General features: G+C 44.8%; 1 protein-coding gene across 1 annotated transcript; it reads left to right on the plus strand.

Annotated features, from left to right (window-relative positions):
• The first annotated feature begins 2,921 nt into the window (after positions 1-2,921).
• tspan13a (tetraspanin 13a) lies at positions 2,922-10,852 on the plus strand. The gene is made up of 6 exons (XM_084336046.1): positions 2,922-3,050; positions 5,147-5,314; positions 5,772-5,852; positions 6,950-7,063; positions 7,164-7,289; positions 7,708-10,852. The coding sequence occupies exons 1-6, from the start codon at positions 2,988-2,990 to the stop codon at positions 7,780-7,782; spliced, it is 627 nt and encodes a 208-aa protein (XP_084192172.1). The 5' UTR covers positions 2,922-2,987; the 3' UTR covers positions 7,783-10,852.
• The last annotated feature ends 10,810 nt before the right edge of the window (positions 10,853-21,662 follow it).

Raw genomic sequence — 21,662 nt, forward strand, 5'->3', positions numbered from 1 at the left:
ACGCGCAACGAGGCTGCTGAGAGCTGTCGCGCGGAAATAGGCTGTCTATTGCCATTCTCTAACACAAACTCTAACCTTAACCAGCTCCTTAACAGCGCCTAAACTTAACCGTTCTAACCTTAACCAACTCCGAAACAATGCCTAACCTTAACCTTAACCATGCCTAACCTTAACCATAGAAAGAATATTGCCATTCTCTAACACAAACTCTAACCTTAACCAGCTCCTTAACAGCGCCTAAACTTAACCGTTCTAACCTTAACCAACTCCGAAACAATGCCTAACCTTAACCTTAACCTTAACCATGCCTAACCTTAACCGGCGAAAGAATACACGTTAAAAAAAAAATCACGTTAAAAAAAAAAGATTTGATGGGATTCGAACTCACCAACAACGGACCGCAGGATCCCGCTGCTCTGCGAGGTGAGCTATAGCACCGAATGAGAGTCATGGCGTATTTGGACGGTTACGTAATTCCGTAAGGGCTCCGCGGAGCGTGCCGCGCGGCAGAGAAAGTTGCGCGTCACGTGCCTGTCGGGGCCAATCAGGCCTACCCCGGAAGTCACTTACTGTTGCGAAACAGCTACACGCAGGCTGGACGGGTTGGAGGCGGGGCTTCGTGGTCTGGACAAGTATTAGTGGTCTGGACAAGTATTGCGGATGAGGGGGGGGGGGCTCTCTCGCTATGTGTTGGAGTGCGCAATGTGTATGCGCATGCGTGTGGACTGGAGCACGTGAGAGTATAAAGAGTCAATTTTTTTAAACCCGTCCAATCTTTCGCCGTCGACTAAAGACTCACTACTTCAACCATTATCTAAATAAAAACCCTAACCCTAACTAACCTTACTGTCATGCACTTGTCCTAATAAACTAACCTACACTGTAGCACTCAACACTTTATGAACATTGTTACTCAGCTGATAGAGTTAAGTGCCCTTCCTGATGGCTTGTCGTACAGTCTAGAACTTGTAAGTCGCTTTGGATAAAAGCGTCGGCTAATCATAAATGTCTAGATGTAACATTACTGTCTATGTACCTATGTAAACGAGACGAAAGTTAAGTTTACTCTATTATTTCGCCGTCGACTAAAGACTCACTTCTTCAACCATTATCTGAATAAAAAAAATCTAACCCTAACTAACCTTACTGTCATGCACTTGTCCTAATAAACTAAGCTACACTGTAGCACTCAACACTTTATGAACATTGTTACTGAGACAAAAGTTAAGTTTACTCTATTATTACTAGATCTGGTATGTCATAAATGTCTAGATGTAGCAGTACTGTCTATGTACAAGTTTACTCTATTATTACTAGATCTGGTATGTCATAAATGTCTAGATGTAACATTACTGTCTATGTACCTATGTAAACGAGACGAAAGTTAAGTTGAAAATGGGGGAAGGTAAGTTGAAAATGGGGGATCTATGTAAACTAGCATGGCTTTGTCATTATTCCAATGTACCCCCACCTCCAATGTACAGCCCCACCCAACCCCACCCCACCTACCCCACCTCCTCCAATGCACAGTTTCTATGTCAAATGTATATACACTCTTTTTCTGGATTTTTTTAGTATCACAAACAGTACTGTATTTGAAAATCTGGTATGTCATAAATGTATAGATGTAGCAGTAGCCTACTGTCTATCTGTATGTCGTGTGTGTCATATGATGAATTGAAAATGGGGGACCCTGATGGAAACAAGACGAAAGTCTTTCTCAGGTCTGCATCCTCTTAACAATTGTATATGTATTGAGCTGTACTGTACTGTACCCATTCTGCAATCTGTTAATAAACTTTTCAATCAATCAATCAATCAACGAGACGAAAGTGAAGTTGAAAATGGTGCGCAGTAGTGCAAATACTTGTCCAGACCACTAATACTTGTCCAGACCACGAAGCCCCGCCTCCAACCCGTCCAGCCTGGCTCTGCGGCTCTGCAGATACCCCCTATTGGGCGGTTTGGAGGAGGGATGATTAGGTCTAGTCTAGGATTAGGTTATATATTCCAGTTACTTCTGATTTAAGTAATGCGTTCGAATTTATTTGTAACATTAAGAACATAATAGTACACGGTTTATATTACTATATTTATTATAAAAAGTTATAGAAATTATGAAAACAAAGAGGTTCCCCCCATTCTTTAAAAAAAGAGATGGTCAGTCCCACGATCACCTGCGTTATTTCTAAACCTAGCCGCATTTCTGGCGAGACGCTCTCTGATTGGCCGACGCCTGTTTCTACACTGGTTAAGCTTAGGCACTCTTTCGAAGTTGGTTACGGTTAGAGTTTGTCGTAGAGCATGGCGATAGAACGCCAGGTAGTTTGCAGCATAGATAGCAGGCTGTTTGACGTGGAAATGGAATAAAACACAGCTCGTCACGCGATTGGGCAAACGCGTCAGTGGCCAATCAGAGAGCGTCAGTCAGTGCCAATCAGAGAGCGTCTGCCAGAAATGCGGCTAGGTTTAGAAATAACGCTGATCACCTCTGTAGAGAAACTGCATGTGTCAAGTCAAGTGGATACGATTAGAAGAATACATAAATGTAATTGTTATAATGGGGTTGAACCTTATTCTAGTGCGACCAATGGGTAGGTTTATTAGTTGACAATTAGCAAGACGAAAGTCTTTCTCTGGTCTGCATCCCCTTAACAATTGTATGTATTGAGCTGTACTGTACTGTACCCATTCTGCAATCTGTTAATAAAGTTTTCAATCAATCAATCAATCAATCAATCAATCAATCAATCAATCAATCAATCAATCAATCAAGTATTTCATACAATTTAACCACCAGATATCCGAACGATTCCTTTTAACTACCTTTGAAGCAATTGACCAATCAGCGTGCGAACTGTCGTCAGTGGGAACGCCCCCTATCGACCTGTCAGGGTACCACAGCCACAGACCAAGGGGCAGGCTTATACTAGTCAAGAGCCAGGCTCTCATTAGTGCATTTGAGTACCATTCATCAGCAAGCGACAATGGCTTGTGGCGGGTTCGTTTGCACGAAGCATTCCATCTGCGCTCTCAATATTCTCTACATTGTAAGTAGGCTATCACACTTTCTTTCCATTTGTAGAACTATGGTATTACTCAAAGATAGGAAATAGTTAACTGGTGAGTGGTGACTAGATGAAAGCATGTGGTGCTGCAGACAACTACTCCACAGAGATGAGTCATCTGGTTGGGATGTGGTAAGCTTCTGCAGGAGCTATAGTTAGATAACCATTGTGACAACCTTGTCTTTCATGTACTTTTTAATTAATAAGGATCTACCTTGTGGATAAGCTATGTATTTCTATTAGAATTTGCCCATATAAGCTATGCAAGTTAAATGTGTCAGCCGGTAGTGGTGGAAGAAATGCACAGTTCCTTTACTTAAGTAAAAGTAGAAATACTCAGATATAATAGTACTCTGTTTGAAGTAAAAGTCTACCATTTCAAACGTTAGTAAAAGTAGAAAAGTATTTGATATTTAATGTACTTGAGTATCAAAAGTAAACGTACATATTACACATGACATGACGCTCTTGTATGTCAGTGGTTGGGAGCGTTCCATCCTCCAGCCATTGACCTCTACAGGTTATGTTAAAGTAGTATGTGGTCCACATACTGGCTCTGAAGTAGACAGGCTTCAAATTTGAAAATCGAATTATTCTCCCTCGCCTCTGAAGTACCGTAGTGTAGAATATAGCTGTTTGTCAATATGACACGGGTGCATTGATTGTTGTGTTGTCATGTGTGTTCTTAAAAATAGAAGTCCCGCGCACTTGTATCTAGGATCAACATGGCTCTAGTCGGTATACTTCGAAAAGCAGAAGCACTGTCATGTGCCGTGAATTAGGGCTGCAACTAATGACTAATTTGGTAGTCGACTAATCTGCCGATTATTTTTTCGATTAGTCGACTAATCGAAAACCAATGTAAACAACAACATTTTTTTTTTTTTAATTACCTATCTTTGTGAAAGTGGCTTCTCAGCTCTGGTCCAGCTGAAGACAGAGCAGAGGAACAGATTGGACATTGAGCATGACCTCAGAGTTGCTTGTCTACCATCACCCCAGACTTTGAGACTCTTGTCAGGACCAAACAACAACATCATAACATGATGATCCCATAGCAAATTAAAATAATGACTCATGAAACATTTGAATTTGGATCTTTAAGCCACTTTAAATGAAAATGTATTTGAAGAACAATACAGCAATCACTCATAACAAGATAAATAAATTAAATAATACAAATTAAAGTGGAAGTGTACTTTAAATAACTTTTGTTTGCTGTGTGTGAGAGGAGTCCGTGTGTGTGTGTATGTGTGTGTGTCTTACTCTGATCGCTGTGTGAGTGAGAGGAGTGTGTGTACTGTGTAATTTGTGTGTGTCTTACTCTGATCGCTGTGTGAGTGAGAGGTGTGTACTGTGTAATTTGTGTATGTGTGTGTGTCTTACTCTGATCGCTGTGTGTGAGTGAGAGGAGTGTGAATGTGTGTGTGTCTTACTCTGATCGCTGTGTGTGAGAGAGAGGAGTGTGAATGTGTGTGTGTCTTACTCTGATCGCTGTGTGTGAGTGAGAGGAGTGTGTATGTGTGTGTGTCTTACTCTGATCGCTGTGTGTGAGTGAGAGGAGTGTGTATGTGTGTGTCTTACTCTGATCGCTGTGTGTGAGTGAGAGGAGTGCGTGTGTAATGTATTGTGTGTCTAGTCTGATCATCATCTCCTGCAGGGGAACAATGTTTTCAATGTCCAAAATTTGCTATGGGATCATCATGTTATGATGTTGTCTGGAACCCTGAGAAGCCACTCTCACAAAGATAGGTAGTGCAAAAAAAAAAAAAAATTAAATAAAGTTTTTTTTTTTTTTTGTTTTTTTTTTTTTTAATGACTAATCGACGCAACAATTTCTCGTCGACGATTTTTTATAATCGACGTCGTCGATTATGTCGACTAATCGTTGCAGCCCTACCGTGAATAATAACACATCTAGAGACCTAAACATTTCACTATGGATTTATTCCCAACTGTGTGTACACAGGAGGGTCTACCGGCTAAGAGCCTTATCCAAAGTAATCAACGTAAAGGGGCCCAGTTGAGTGTGCTTTCTTCCCAGCAGACCTCTCATCACCCGACATTGTTTTCCTCAGATGGTCAGTCTGCTGCTGATTGGAGTGACAGCCGGGGGCAAATGGGTCGGCCTCGTTTCCAGTTTTAGGGTGGTGGCAGGAGTCATTGGTGTGGGCATCTTCCTGTTCATGGTGGCCATTGTGGGGCTCTGTGGTGCCCTGAAACACCACCAGGTCCTCCTCTTCTTTGTATCCTATCTGCCATCATGTTTTACAGTTTGTTTTGCTAGAAGGACCGAGGCTATTGTCATTGGCCTCCAATGATTATGACTGTACTACAAGGGTGTACTGTAAGTCTCCATCAGAGTAACATGTGACTTTTATTTTTCCTGTCAACAACTAATCTTCAGTTCATCTCCATAATATCTTGCAGTGGTTCAGGTTTTTCAGATATTTGTGGTGGTGGGGGCAAGCCAAGGGGGGGGGGGCAAGGGACTTGACTAGCTGAAAGGGATATTCCCATGCAACAGCGGGCACTTGTAATGTTATCAGTTTAAAGTATCGTATTTTCAATCAACCAGTGTCTAATATTGTAGTGGGCCACCAAGTATAAACACTGATGTTGTATGACAGAGGACTACAGTGTCTTCCTCTAAGGTGTTTCCAGGATGATTAATGCCATGTGTACTTCCTTGACGGAGCCCAGTATATGATCGTCTTGTTCCTGGTGTTCATGGTGCAGTTCTCTGTGTCCTGTGCTTGTCTGACGCTCACTAAACACCAACAGGTGTGTATTCTTCATCACTACCTATTTCTAGGGCTGGGCGATGTGGTCAAAATATGGTATCACAATGTCTTTTTTATAATTTTGACGGTACGATATTTGACTGTTTGTTTCTTTCTAGTGCAAACAATTTCTTTGATGTTTTTCTTTTGTCATGATGGTGGTGCTCAAAAGGGTATATTTGAATCCAAATTGTATCCCACAATCTGTATATATCGCTGCAAGGAACAATTCGATTTAATTGTTTATAGGCATCATCCCAGAAGAATTTGGATGTTCTCTCATTCATGGGTTCAATGATTGTATCAGTTTCCCCACCTCCTCTTTTAATTAATTTGTGTTTATTTTCTGGATCATGTAGGCTACTAAGGGAAAGCCTGGGCTATCCCAATTCAATTGAAATTGAGGATATCAATGTTTTCTGTGACCATGCTTTCCAAGATTTTCTCATGATTTTCAGCGCCCTGCCCGACGAACACGCGCCTTTACCCCTCGTAGTGTGACATAATTAAAGAACAGCGATGTGGCGTCTGGGATGCCCCATGACACCCTGATGAAAAGTCCAGCATGTTAGAACTTTTTGCCTTTTTTCTTCTAGTGCGACATTTCCTTCTTCCGAACCAAATCCCTCCTTCCTGATCCCTGGCCAACTTCAGGCCAAGACGGCATGCTGCGATCTATCGGGGACAAACGCATAGTGCGCCCTGTCTCCCAGCCAAGACACAGCAAGACTTTATGATGCTATGATAACCTAATCTGACATGGTGACCATTGTAAAAAAAGACATACAAACGTATTGTGTCGTCTGATCTCAGCATTAAAAAAATACACCTGTGGTTATTTGTGTATTATATATCAAGACACAATGAAAACTCACCTCCTCCACAGCTGCACCCGTACTATATGCCATGCTGTTAATACTGACACACATGGCACTAAATGTATGAAGAGTGATCTCTATACAGTCTGCTTGTCTTGCTCTCCCAGTGCGCTATAAGCAAGGCCCTGTTCCCATGACAATCTGTGGTTGTCATGGGGACACCTTGTAGTGTTTCTGATACATATTTCTTCCCTCATTGATTATTTATTTTTATTTCCAGGACCACCTCCTGGAGATTGGGTGGAATCGATCACTGGCCACTCAGGGGGATGTAGAGAAGACTTTGGACTGCTGCGGCTTCTCCTATGTGAACTACAACGGCACGTGTACTGCTGTAAGTTTCTGCTTGTTCTCTAAGTTTACCCAGGGTACTCTGGCACACAGATTACATAGTTGACTCACAGGTACTGAATCTTTTTTATTTTCTCCACCAGGACTGCTTCCGCCTGCGTCCGCACCCTCCAGACTCTTGTAGCACCTGTTCAGCAACCATCCAGCAGTACGCCGGGGAGGTGCTGCGGCTGGTGGGTGGTATCGGACTGTTCTTCAGCTTTACAGAGGTCAGCAAACTTGTCCAGGCGACTCGGCTAACGTGGGTTACAATGTGAACCTTGGTGTGAAGCGTTGTTACAGTGGGGACTGTGAATTGTCTGTAAAAATGCTCAAAGTACCAAGGTGCACATTGATTGATTGATTGATTGAAAAGTTTATTAACAGATTGCAGAATGGGTACAGTACAGCTCAATACATACAATTGTTAAGGGGATGCAGACCAGAGAAAGACTTTCGTCTTGTTTACATCAGGGTCCCCCATTTTCAATTCATCATAACATATATGACACACGACATACAGATATGGTTTACATCCAAGTTTGTTATTCAGACCTTATCAACCTTACACTTTCTGAACAAAAGGATTTAGATTGATTGGATCTTGGCCTTGAAAACATGCTTTTGTGTTTGTTTGTTTTATTTCAGATCCTGGGAGTTTGGCTAACGCACAGATACAGAAATATGAAGGATGCTCGATCAAACCATGGAGACTTTCTGTAAAAATGGGTGATTTCTATTTAACAAACACTGCACTGCTTCATTATTTTACTTTTGTAAATCGTTTATCTGCTTAGAATTTCACTATTCCCCACTGAATTATTTTCATTATTGTAAGTAATGTATTTTTGCTCTGTTTGTATCAGTGAAGTCTTTTAGTTTTGCCCAACAAAAAAGAAATGGCTGTCTCACGCTAAATACATTTTGGGCATTGTCACTTTAAATTTGTATCATCTGACTAAAGGTGATGGGAGTTGATGGCAACTACACAGGCTGATCATACACACCTTATGCAAATAGAGTGCAGAATGACTGTTTGCTGGATACTGCAGTCAGGTTCTCTGTTCCCAGACTTGCTACTCTCAGGGAACCACACAGTGGTCTCTTTGTTCCAGACAGAACATTGGGGTGTTGGATGTCACAAGGATACAGATTCAGCTTTTCAAGTTCCATTTAAAGTTCTAACCTGCAGGTGGGTGGGGGGAGGGGGGGTGTCAGTAAAAAAAAAAAAAAAAAAAAAGGGCAAGTAGATGCTTGATTCCTCTTCATTTGGTAGCCTAGTTTAAGTCACATAATTGGGTAAAAAAAATATGAAAAAGCACTTAAATAATTCTTCAAAACTGGAAAACAAGTGTGATTTGTCTGTAAGGATTAGTTCCTGTAGTTACCAGTTTTCCTTATCCTTGAAGATATTGTGGGGGTTGCTGTAATGCCACTAGCGTGATTCCCTAGCTGTTCTTTGCCAGTCATATCCTCTATTGATGGTGATCAGTGTTTTAACACTGTGCCACACTAGTCCTGCCCACATTCCTTCAAACCAAAACAGGATATCAAGCAGGAACTACACTCACTGTCACACTGTGGGAACGACATTCAACTCAAGATTCCTCTGAACAGCTAATCCACACAAGCCATGCAAGCTGCCCAACCTGTTTACCAAGGAACCAGTAAACTCGTGCCTTGACAGAGTGACCGTCGGCCAACTTCAAATGTCCTTGCATTCCAGATAACAGCCGGCGTCTCCATCTGTAGTCAGATATTGAAATCTCAAACTTTGCCTTGTGTTAAAAAATACTGATGAGATCATTTCCATATTAGGCTATATGGGTCATTCTGCACAACTGGTTCCTCACATTTGCAGCATGGGGAAAAAAGTTTAAATAACATGAAGGATACTTTCAATTAATACAAGGTGTGTGAATAAAACATTTGAAGCCTTGAACTTGTAATATGTTTATAAATGTATATCAAGTAGAAAACAGGTATGTGATGTATCATGGGCAAGACTTGATGACGTTTAGTCAAATTTAAGTTTTCCCATTTTCACCATTGAAATAAAAATATTTAATTTCAAACCTTTAAACTCGAAAGGCAACTGAGGTTTCTGTCATTTACAGTCATGTCGAGTTACATACAGAGTTAAGCAAAACACAGCAGAATAAAAGTCATAAAATCATAACAATAACATTAGTACATGTAGTTAACATGGAAATGTACACCCATCTCTATTACACATGCACACACAGCCTTCATACCTATCTACGTCATTCCCAATCATATCTCTTATATTCATGCACACTACAGTATCTCCCCTCTCTTTCACACATGCTCAATCGCATATACATCGCCTTCAGTTCATATCTCTTATGTCTGTACGTCATATCCATGACTCATTATGTACATCAGTGTTCCACTTGTTTTATCTAATATAATATATATAATAAATACTTTGTTAGTTTGCCATTCTATAGAGATCTAGGCCAGGCCCCCACAGCTGTAAGCTAGGTCTCCGTGTTATCATTCTGTCAGTAAACTATATCCTTAATCAAACTGTTGTCCACCTCCATGAATAATCTGTTCAAACTATTCCACATCACTAGTGTTTGTAAGCTGTCCTTTCATTTGACATCATCTGTGTTAAAAAAGTTCCGCCAATAAAGTGTCCATGGCACCAAAATCCCTCAGTAGTCCTTTTGAAGTGTCAACTTCCCTGCATGCAAGGATCCTGGAAGTCCAACACTGAGAGCTTCAGAATATCTGCCATCAACCATGAGTCCAGAATTAGTCATAAAACCTGTGAGAGCTTCTTCAAAAGCCTCAACATCCTGCCAATGATTTGGGATGAAAAACAGCATTGTCCGAGTCCAGCAGTGCCCTCACCCTCTCACTTTCCCTGACCTCAGCCTTATGAGGTCTGGCCCTGTTGATGCTCTGAATCAATCAATCAAGATCAATAACCGTGCGTGCAAGTGAACTCATTCTTCCTTCTACACCGCTGGTTGCTCGCGCCTCATGACCACTCGACTCGACCCCATGGCTCTCGGTCGGCCCCTCTCTCCCATGGCTGGCTGGCCTTGCTTGCCGGCTTGGCTCGAGTTCATGATTCTCCCACATGCTGGCTGTTGTTCACTGTCGCCCGATTGAAAAGTATTTTTCCATTGTTATTGACTTTAATCAAAATCCGGCGTAAGGCACCAACTCGTGCCTTGACAGAGTGACCGTCGGCCAACTTCAAATGTCCTTGCATTCCAGATAACAGCCGGCGTCTCCATCTGTAGTCAGATATTGAAATCTCAAACTTTGCCTTGTGTTAAAAAATACTGATGAGATAATTTCCATATTAGGCTATATGGGTCATTCTGCACAACTGGTTCCTCACATTTGCAGCATGGGGAAAAAAGTTTAAATAACATGAAGGATATTTTCAATTAATACAAGGTGTGTGAATAAAACATTTGAAGCCTTTAACTTGTAATATGTTTATCAATGTATATCAAGTAGAAAACAGGTATGTGATGTATCATGGGCATTTAGTCAAATTTAAGTTTTCCCATTTTCACCATTGAAATAAAAATATTTATACCTGGTGATGCCATTCAGTCTTACTAATGCCCCTTCAGTTTTCCAAGCGTCAATTAATGACGTGCTCAGGGAGATGTTGGAGAAGTTTGTTTTTGTCTACTTACAGTAGACGACATTTTGATATTCTCTGAATCCTTTTCTGACCATGTCAAACATGCAATCCTACCTGGAGGGGAGAGAACAGATGGTGGAAGTAAACGGTACCTGTAAAGGCTGAATGAGTGTTTTTTGTTATAGATTATTATTAGTATTATTATTATTATTATTATTGTTATTATTATTTTCAATAGAATGATATGATTTATGGGAATGTTATGATTATCTGTGTAACCACCAGTGGACTCTGTTGTACTGTGGGCGGATCACGTGCACCTGTCAGGTGGGTCGGCCCACGGCGCGACGGAGATCATTAAATGGGTGATAGGGATCAGCTGTGGTTTGGTAGCTGACGGGGAAAGCATATAATTTTCTGACCGCTTCGGGAACGCTTTAGAATAGTTTTATCTTAGGAAACACTTTGATCAATTAGAACCACGGTTATAGGACGCTTTAGGATCGCTTTGATCACCTCTCCCATGTAACCTACATTTTCTAAATAAATCGGATCACCACGTCGGTATCTGATAACGGAACTCAATGCGTGGAGACTATTCTTTGGATGGAGCGCGTATGGAATCACTCCCCGTCTACCAGGAAGCGGACACAGGCAGGTGCCGCTACAGTACCCTATCCCCCCCCTTCCCTCCCAGTGAGCTGTGGTGTTCCACAAGGAAGCATACTAGGACCGCTACTGTTCCTAATTTATGCAAATGATATGTCGTCAGCTTGTGACTGCAACTTGTTCCTGTTCGCGGACGACTCAGCCCTGCTGGTCTCTGACAAGAACAAGTTACAGGTTGAAAAAAACCTCAGCTCGGAACTAGGCAAAATCTGCATATGGCTCGCTGATAACAAACTATCATTACACATGGGCAAAACAGAGTCCATTCTCTTCGGTTCAAATAACAAACTCAGCAAGACCGACGGCTTCTCAGTTACAGTGGGTGACAATATTGTCACAAGAAAAGATGAAATTACATACCTAGGTTCCATCCTAGAGGCAAATCTTTCCTGTGACAAAATGGCATCCAATGTAATTAAAAAAGTCAACCAACAAACTTGATTCTTGTACCGGATCTCCTCTCTGGTAAACAAGAATACCCTGAAGACTCTGGCAGGAGCACTCATTCAAGGGTACTACGACTATGCTTGCACCTCATGGTACCAAAGCACCTCAAAGGCGCTAAAAACAAAATTACAAATATCTCAAAACAAACTGGTCAGACTACTGCTTGACCTTACTCCTAGAACCCACCTCACCCCTGCCCACTTTGATAACCTAGGATGGCTTAGAGTAGACGACAGAGTACAGCAACTTGCAATGGGCCTGGTCTACAAGATACACTACACGACTAAGGTACCCATGTACATGTCAAAATACTTCCCAAAGGTCAGTGAATACCACGATCACAACACCAGAGGGAGCTCCACAAATCATGTTAAACCCAGATTCGGCTCAAGCAAGGGACTAAACACGTTTCGCAATTGTGCCACATCAATGTGGAATGCCCTACCCAAAACTGTAAAGGAATGTGAATCACTACCCACTTTCAAAACCACTCTCAAAGAACACCTACGGGAGACTGCAATTCGAAACTGGCCCCTGTAAATGTCCTAACCCAACCCCCTCCAATGTACAGTAAACGACCTAACCCAAGAATACACGAGACCCTCCTTTTGGAACCAAGTATGGTTTTGTCAATATTCCAATGTACAGTTTTGCTTGTACAGTTGTACCGTTTCCCCCACCCACCCCTCCTACCCAGGCGGCGTTCGTTGAGCTTAGGAGAAGGTTCAGTTCTGAGCCTATCCTCATTACTCCTAACCCGTCACTGCCATTTATCGTGGAGGTGGATGCTTCTGAGCTTGGAGTCGGACCTATACTGTCCCAACTTTCATCGTCTGACGGTAAAGTACACCCATGCGTATTATTCACGTGGGCTCTCGCCAGCTGAAAGGAACTATGACGTTGGGGTGGGAAGTGAAGTGGGGCCACTCCTCTCGGCTGACAGGACATCCCGGAGTGCACAGAACTCGTGACTTCTTGGCCAGAAGGTTCTGGTGGGCTGGTATGATGAAGGACGTTTGGGAATTTGTGGCAGCCTGTCCCGTTTGTGCACGGAACAAAGTGTCTCAACAGTCACCACCAGGGCTGCTTCGTCCTTTGCCCATCCCTAGTCATCCGTGGAGCCACATCGCCATGGATTTTGTGACTGGTCTGCCTCCTTCTGGTCACAACGTCATCATGGTAGTGGTGGATAGGTTCTCCAAAGCAGCTCACTTCATTCCGCTGGTCAAGCTGCTCAGGAGACCGCCCAACTGACCGTGGACCCCAGTTTACTGCACGGTTTTGGAAGGCTTTCTGTGCTATCCTGGGTGTGTCGGTTAGCCTGTCATCAGGGTTCCACCCGGAGACCAATGGGCAAACAGACCGCACCAACCAGTCTATGGAGAGTACGCTTCGCTGCTTGGCCTCCTCCAATCCGACCACTTGGAGTCACCAACTGGCATTGACAGAATATGCACATAATTCATTGTGCAATGCATCCACTGGCTTCTCCCCATTCGAGGTAATATTTTTTGAGAGAGTGCATGTTGATTTTTCACTTCAGTTTGGTTATCAGCCTCCACTGTTTCCTGAACAGGAGAGGGACGTAGGGGTGCCATCTGCCGAAGCGTTTATCTGTCGCTCTCGAGCAACATGGAAGAGGGTGCGTTCGGCTCTTGTGCGTGCTGCGGCCCGGCGCAAGCGGTTGGCGGATGTACACCGTCGCCCTGCGCTTTCCTATTGTAGTAACTTCCTAGCTTAATCTTCGTACTCTGCGTTGTTTTTAAACCTTAAAAAGCTCTTTGAAGTACTACTTAGCTACAAATGCAGATAACCATGTATGTGATGGTTTTCTGCTCGTACACCTTCAGAGAACACGGCGCGGCGGTTGAAGAAATCGAGTTCTGAGCAGTTTGAAAAGGAACCCGTGTTTAATAAAAAGGATTTCAATCAATACAAATCAAAGATTTGAAAGAACAATTGCAATAAAACCTGATGGAAGACCTCACTATGCCGAGGTTCACCAGACTTTAGGCTAAATATTCAATATCTATGGGCATGTCTCGTCTCGGCTCCTTCAGATGGTAGGTTTTTGCGGCCGTCTCTCTGCTGCGTGGTTTCCTCAGTCTGTTGTGGAGAAAAAGGGTGTGTGTTCTTTGTTGCTTCCTGGGTCTCTGTTCGGGTGGGTTGTTCTGCCTCTACTAGCACGGAGTCTGCTAATATCAAATTTAGGCTCCGCCTCTAATGTTACGGCAAGCGGGCGTTTTCCAACCTCTCCTCGAGTGTTCCTATTGGAGGACACTTACTCTCAACTCTCATTGGCTAACTCCTTATCGTGACGTTTTACATCGAATTGCGTCACGATGTGGTTTCAAATGGTCTTTTCTTTTGATCTTACTGCTCTTTTGTTTTCAGCAGAGACAAACTGGCATCTCCCATGGCAGTTTCATTGTTGGACCAGATGGCCTAGGGCCCTGGGTTGTAAAATCACCCATGTTATTGACTTTCCCAGGAAGGATCAAACGAGACACTATCTCTTACTCAATAAGCGTCTGCTTGTTTCAACCCCCCTCCACAGAGATTTGAGGAAGCCTGAACCAACAGCTGCATTACTAAGTCAGAGGTGTCTCGTTTCTTGTACTTTAGGAGCGGGGGAAGAAACGTGTATGTATTTTACCTCTGTGTTTTCGCCATTCTGTGCTTCATGGTATATAGTACAATAAACACCAGTTTGGCTGGAATTCTACTACAGTTTCCCCGGTTTGGGGATTGATAATCCCCAAGATACATGTTAGTAATTCCTCAAACAAACTGTTTATAATTACCTTAACCTTACTGTTTAACCTAATTCGCTTTGACCCTTTTAACCTCCTTCCAGTTAAGAGTACCCTCCTCCCGTTCGGATGCACTCCTTCCCCTACTTAGATGCACCTCTCCCCGTAAGGTTTAGGCAGTCCGCTACGACGGTACAACCAGCTCCTTTCTTAGGACTGCCTTGTCCGACGCCGGCCCCTCTCCCCCAACAGAGATGCAGGTCTCCACTTCCGGCGGTAAGGTCTCCTCTCATGAACGGAAGAAGCCCCCTTATTTTACCTTCAGGTGCAGTTTAAGGCTGGGCCCCTTTCCAATCTTAGGAGAGACAACCCAGATTCCTCTGAATTGACACCCCTCATCCCTCTGCTTCCCAGCATTTTCTTTTCAAAAACACTGATCACAGAAGCACAACTCGCCTACTAACCCTGTATCGGCCAGTAAGGTTACTGTGGCCTGACTGTACATTGAGCCAGGTGCATTTATGGTCTCTGCCATAACGCTCTCCCAACCGGCTGGCGACCCAGTCGATAGCGACCTCATAGTCCGTCATCAAGTCAGGACCCCAAGCGGCTGACTGTCCGTAGTACCTATCAGCCACTCAGTTTAGAAACCGACGGTCTTGTCCCCACCCCGCTTGCTCTGGGCATGGAAATATTGACCGTTTTCGCCAGCCTTGCCTGTTCACGGCAGGAGCTGTGCCCCTTCCGGTGCACCGCCCTGCTCCTAGGTGTGGACTGTCGCCCACGTACCACCCAGTGCCCACACCAACTTACGTGCGACGTTTCCTGGGCCGACTAGGCGGTGCCACAGTGGTATGTTATTTCATACCTCGTTACGCACGAGGGCCTTCAGTTTCTCCCCAGCACTATAGGTTTGTGTTTAACGTGCGCCCAGACTCTTGCGAGCCCACTGCCGCCTGTTAGAGGCTAGAGGTTCGGGGTGCCTAATCCCCTCCCTAACCTCAGAGCCAAACCTTTCCAGAATCCTTCTGACTCATTTTCCATATCTGTTAGTATCATTTGCTTTCAACACCCACATTACTCCCTCCCCCACTGACCGACTATGGACCCATCTTTTATTTACACAGTTCTCTATTCACGCACACCGTTTAACAATTTCCACTCATTTTGCAGGTTATATACAATGTTATCAGTTTTCACTTCCGTCTAGGTCCGTCCCTTTATACAAAAAGATGATCGTACCAATTACCAGGTTTTAGACTATACTTTATGTGTTTTTTTTTATCCAAATGTGTCTGTTTTGTGCAATTCACTCTGAAAGAAAAGACCTTACATTGCATTTACTATCTAAACATTTCTAAAAAAGGAGAGAGCTTAGCTAATGAAAAAACAAAAATCAAAAATTAATATGTACACGCCCTCTCCAAGGCCTATCAGTTACACTATCCCTTCCTTTGCCTATGTATATCGTTTAGGCTTCTTGATGACTCGTTGTGGTCGAGTATCTTGTTCCGGGCTTGTGCTAAGCACTGGTTCCTCTGGCTCTTCTGGTACCTTCTCCATGTCCACAGAGGAGAAGTTATTATGTTCCAATTCATAATCCTCTCCTCTGTCTGGTTCCTGTAAAAAACCTTCATCTTCTACTGGTGGCCAATCGTGGCCCCCTCGGTCTGGCTCGCCATAATCATCCGGGTCTTCCCCATCGTTTGGGGTTAGCGCCGCCTTCACTTCGCCTTCGTGTAATGGTTGCGACGCCCCGGTTTTACCGTCAAGGTCTTGTGGTTCAGGTTCCCATTCTTGGTCCGTATTGGTTGCTTTTACACAATGAGTAACGTGAAACCACATAGGCGATCCTTCAACTTGTAAAGCCCTCTCGGTGGCTCGAACGACTTTGTATGGCCCTTCCCGTCTCGCGCCAAACCACTTGCGTCTAAATACTTTGACATAAACGTAGTCGCCTGGTATGATTTGAGGTGTAGTCTGCCTATTCACCTCCTCCCCGGTTTCATGCTCCTGTCTACTGGAGACATGAACCAGAATACTTTTGTGTATCTTTGACATGTATTTTACGTACTCACGCATGTCGTTGTCCAGGATGTCCAAACTCGGACCTTTGCCTGTCGCGCGCAAACCTGGTACTACCATGCAGCGACCTAGCATCATTTCGTGCGGTGTCAAACGCAGACCGCGAAGTTCGCACGAACGACAAGCCATCAAAGCTAAAGGAAGAGCGTTCAACCAAATCAGTCCTGTGTGTTGACAGATCATTACCAGCTTATTTTTAACTCGTTTTTGACCGTTCTCTTATTATTATTTACAAAACACATAATAGATTGGAAACATTTATTTTCGCAGATACATTCTCTACTGTTCCGCATTTTGACAATACATAATTCTCCAAATCATTTATCTATGTATTTTACAGCTTCTTACGTTAGCATCCAATCAAATCACCTTTGTCTCATTTCTTATTTGTGCTGTACTGTTTTACTAGATCAAATATCTCAAGCTCAACACAACTATCCACACCCTTAAAAGTGGAATATTCATTATTTCACTATCAATACCTTGTTTCCCGACAGCTCCTCGGTCCGGACAGCCAGCTCTAGACGAGGCCAATCACCAACAGAACCTATGTGTATGGTCAACAAACCACAGTCTCTTTAAACACTCATCACACACACTCCGCCAGCTTTCAACAAGCCGGTGCAGAGCCTCCCATAAGTCAATCATCAAATTCACATGTCTGCACCCTACATGAACACTATCTGGCCAATTTGCGACCAGAAACCTACAGAGCTTTCTATAGACAGAGAAATATGTTTCCTCAACACTTAACATAACCCAACATGTGACACAACCCCCCAGATTCTACATCTGGACTCTTAATGAGCGGAAAACAAACCATGAACCAGCTCCCGTCCATTCTCAGTTTCCAGCTCATTATATCAGACTTCCTACCAGTCTCGCTGTGTCACCACCACCTGCTATCCCTGACCAGCGAGAGATCCCTCCCAGCCAGCCAGTTCCTAAAAAATATAGTCAAACAAAAACAAAGAAAATTGTAAATAAACAAAAAATTGTGAGTGCCTAAATACTACACACTCATCCAACAGAATTAACTATCATCTAGAGGCATAAATACCCCTGCAACAAAATTAAATAGTCCTTTGTTTCCAACTCTGTCTAACATTAAATGTTCCATTGTTCCTGTCTAAAACCATTAATTTTGTTAGTTTGATTAGCTCATGCAATATTCAGTTACGTCATCCCTCTATAGCCCCAACTTACCCTGGTTAGTCTTCCAAACCATTTTAGTAACTCGCACACCTAATCAAACCTTATCTATGTATCCTCATCTCTATCCTTATTCTAATCAGTCTCATTCTCTTCCGACTGAGCTAGCCGGGCCATTGTTCGCACACCCCCGTGAGATATGACCAGTCTCCCCACACGTCCAACACACCACCACCCGTGGCCGGAATCCTCCCGGATTCCGGGGTCTGCCTCCTCCTTTCGGCCGTGGTTGCCACTCTTTGTGTCGCGGCCCAGTTCCCTGTCCGGGCAACGGAGCACAGGGCACTCTTTGATCACGGCGGCCTAGGTCAGACGCCTGAAGCATGATCTCAACAGCTGTCGCTTCTAGTAGCGCAGCCTTTCTTGCCAGTTCTCGTCCCAATCTCTGAATCTCGTGTGCGGCTTGACCAATCTCCAGCTGTATCTTCATCAGATCTCGATGAACTGCCTCGTGTTGTTCGAACGCTGTCACAAACGCTCTCTGTTGTCTATAGGATGCTGCCTCTTCCCCCATCTCAGCACCGGCGGTTTGACTTCCCATCACTGGGCTGGGCCGATGTTGAGGTAGCTGTCGATGGACAGCACAGGGTTGGTTCTGTTCCGGACGGCTTTGGGGAACAGCCTGTGGCAGCAGCTCTGCAGAAAGGTCTCCAGCAGGAACTGGGCCGGGGCGGCGAGGAGGGTCTGCTCGCGGTCTGGTGCACACATGTACTGGAACGGCCTGATGGGGGAGGGGTTCTCCATCACCATGTGTTTGGGTTTGACCACAAAGTCGTTGTGTCCTCCGAATGGAATGTGTTTCTTCCCGCCTCTCATCTTGGCTTCGGTGCTGAGGGCAGGTTGGACATGGGGGCTGTAGAAGCTGTTCGTGTATTCCATACCTGCTGTCGGTCTCAGTTCCAGCCATCCGGCCAGAGTGGATTTCACGGGACCGCTGTAACAACGCTGCCCTCCTCAGTCTCTTTTTCTGTACCTTGGTTAAACTGCAGTCGCCTGCAATGGACACTCCAGCTTGAATCGGTTCTGGTTGGAGTAACACCGTCGTCACTGGTTCACTCCCCTGTATTGGAACCAAAGTCAACATTGCCAGTCCTTTTGTCGTACTGGTCACATGAGAGAAGTCCATATTGATCAGATCATTATCACTGGTAAAGTCTATCTGGGAAATGTCTGCAGAGGCTCTCGGCCTACTCCCCCCAATGGCCCGATCACTAAGCCCCTTTTCCATATTGTTGTTGTTGTTATTCTATTGTTAATAATATTGCATTTACCGCTCCAGTTGTTCCTATCAATGTTCCACTAAGGTGAACTTCCTATGTTCCTGTCATTCATTCCACTTCCAACACTCCTGTAATTACCGTTTGAAAAAACAAGTTTCTCTGTCTTTCCTATTTCTACTTACTTGAGTTAAAACACTCACACTGTCAACGTTTTACTGTGCAGACAAGGATTGATAACTGGCTTATCATTCATACTTATACCAAGGCTCATTACAGCCGGCCCGTTTCCCCAGATGGTTATGGAAATCGTTCAGAGCTCCTGTCCAGTCGAGCACCTGTATGGGAAGAAAGCAAAAAACATCCAGACTTAATACAGTGGCATTTCCCTGTTATCTCCACTATTCGTTATGCATTGGAAATGTCGGGCAACACTATACTAATATATTTAGCAAGACACAGTGTGATCTGTTTGAAAATAACGATATAACGATACAGCTTATCTCGTTCGATCTCTGTCAACACACTGGGTTCCTATTTTTTGTTGAATCTCCGCTCTCCTTTACTTCCGCTTGATCCTGCTCCAATTTTGATACTCCTCGGAAAACCAAAACATCTTGATTAATATAGTTACATTCATTTTTTACATTCTTTTCCATTATTTAGTACCACACCCCCCAGGGGACACCTGTCACCCAGACACGTGTCCCCCAGAGGTAATCTAAAGAATGCCACAGACGCCGCGCCACGCACGCCGTGAGGTGTCGACCCTGTTTTCTGAAAAGACCTTAACAGCCTCTCCACAGCGGCCTAAACCCACCTCACCACAGGTACACAGCAGACAGCATCCCGGCAACCTCTCCTGTGCTCCAGGCCAGTATCCCCAGAGTCCAGTGCCCTGCCGGACGGCCACACATAGCCGACCAGACCCAACACCGAACCCCGGGCACACCGCCCCATATCACACAGCCCTCCAAACGTACCTACTATGGGGAAAAAACACAATTGTACACACAATCCTATCCCGTCAATTGCAACGCACGGTCGTCCAGGAACGTCCCCCGCCACACACCCACACGCACGCCCCGGCCCTCCCACTCCCCAACCCTGAATGTCCACCACCCAGATCAGAGAATAGTCGCCAGCGCGGACGCCGGGCACCACGGCTTTATCGGAACGCCCACACCCACCCTGCCACCCTCCGCGCCAACCTTCATCACCATCATTGCATACGCAGGCGCAACCGAGCGGTGTGGGTCCCCCGACGCAGAACCAGCCGCGCCGAGAGTCTTGAACACGTACGTCACACATACCCTGATAACATTCACACAAACTACTATAACCGCAAACATCACCACAGCACACAGCAAATACTTAACAATTGTCCATCCTATGTAACCTAACCAACTTTGGCCCCAGCCCTCCCACGAGTCCTCCTGCGTGGGCTGCATCTCCCTAGTAATATTCTTCAAATGCTCTATAACTTCCTGTATGCCGCCTATATCATTTTCGGGGATAAATGTGCAGCATTCCTGACCAATCAATGCACACGTGCCCCCTGAACTCGCCAACAGGAAGTCCAAACCCGTCCTTGACTGCAGCTCCATCAGTCTTAAGGACCGTAACTCTTGAGCCTCCAGGGCCATACCTCTGGCGGTCGTAGCCGTCATATCCTCAAACACGCGAGCTAGATGGTCTAGTTCACCCATGTTTGCATACGTCCCCCACCAGGGAAACGCCACCCTGAAAAAGTGGTCCGCATCTATAAACCTCCTGCGCCTCGACTTGGGAATCGTCGGCAAAACATCTGACACCCTCATAGCTGGCACCAAATACCCCAACGCACACCTACCCCTCCACTTAATAGGCAACGCCGCGTAAGCATACTTACCACAAATCCAAAACGCTCCCCTAGGGGCCGGCGCCTCCGAATTCTTACCCCATATTCCACTCTCACCCTTGCAACCGTCCAAATATCCCACGTCCTTACCACCTGACTTCCCCTCTACGCACATCTCAAACCCAGCCGCCCTAAACGCCACCGGAATGGGGCTAGTGTCCTTAAGACCCCCATAACCCACTGCCTTATTCGACCCCTGTTCCCGGCCCAAATACCTCAACATCCTATCATGACCCACCCCGTCGCATAGGCCGAGCAGAGGCTCGTCCCTCAACACATTGGCATGACACTTCGTTAAGGGGTGTGCAATCAAGGGAAGACCTGCGTCGCCTGCTAGCGGGGCTAAGCCACACACATAACAATCCGACCTATTGGCTACCTTAGCCACAGTCCTCGCCATCCCCAAAAACAGATTACCGTGATGGTCTGGCTGCGACCTCCTACCCACTACCACCACCTCTGGCTGTTCAGGTCGCAGGTATGGATCATACATTATAGTACCGATCAACACACATAACCAAATCATTGCCACGGCACCCCCCCGAAGCATCCGTCTACTACTGTCTCTCAAACCAGGAACCATGTTTGTCTGTTCCGTCCTCCTCCTCCTCCCTCCGTCACCGGCGCGTATCCTAATATGTCCTGCAATCCCCACAAACAACAACACAACTTTATAACCGAACATA

Source organism: Notolepis coatsorum (assembly GCF_963971535.1).
Source record: "Notolepis coatsorum genome assembly, chromosome: 19".
NCBI classification, from domain to species: Eukaryota; Metazoa; Chordata; class Actinopteri; order Aulopiformes; family Paralepididae; genus Notolepis; species Notolepis coatsorum.

Excerpts from the sequence above, each read along its gene's own strand:
- tspan13a (XM_084336046.1), top strand. The coding sequence starts at position 2,988 with ATGGCTTGTGGCGGGTTCGTTTGCACGAAGCATTCCATCTGCGCTCTC. Across the intron at positions 3,051-5,146 it reads CTCTCAATATTCTCTACATT|ATGGTCAGTCTGCTGCTGAT; the intron begins GTAAGTAGGCTA and ends TGTTTTCCTCAG. Across the intron at positions 7,290-7,707 it reads TGTTCTTCAGCTTTACAGAG|ATCCTGGGAGTTTGGCTAAC; the intron begins GTCAGCAAACTT and ends GTTTTATTTCAG.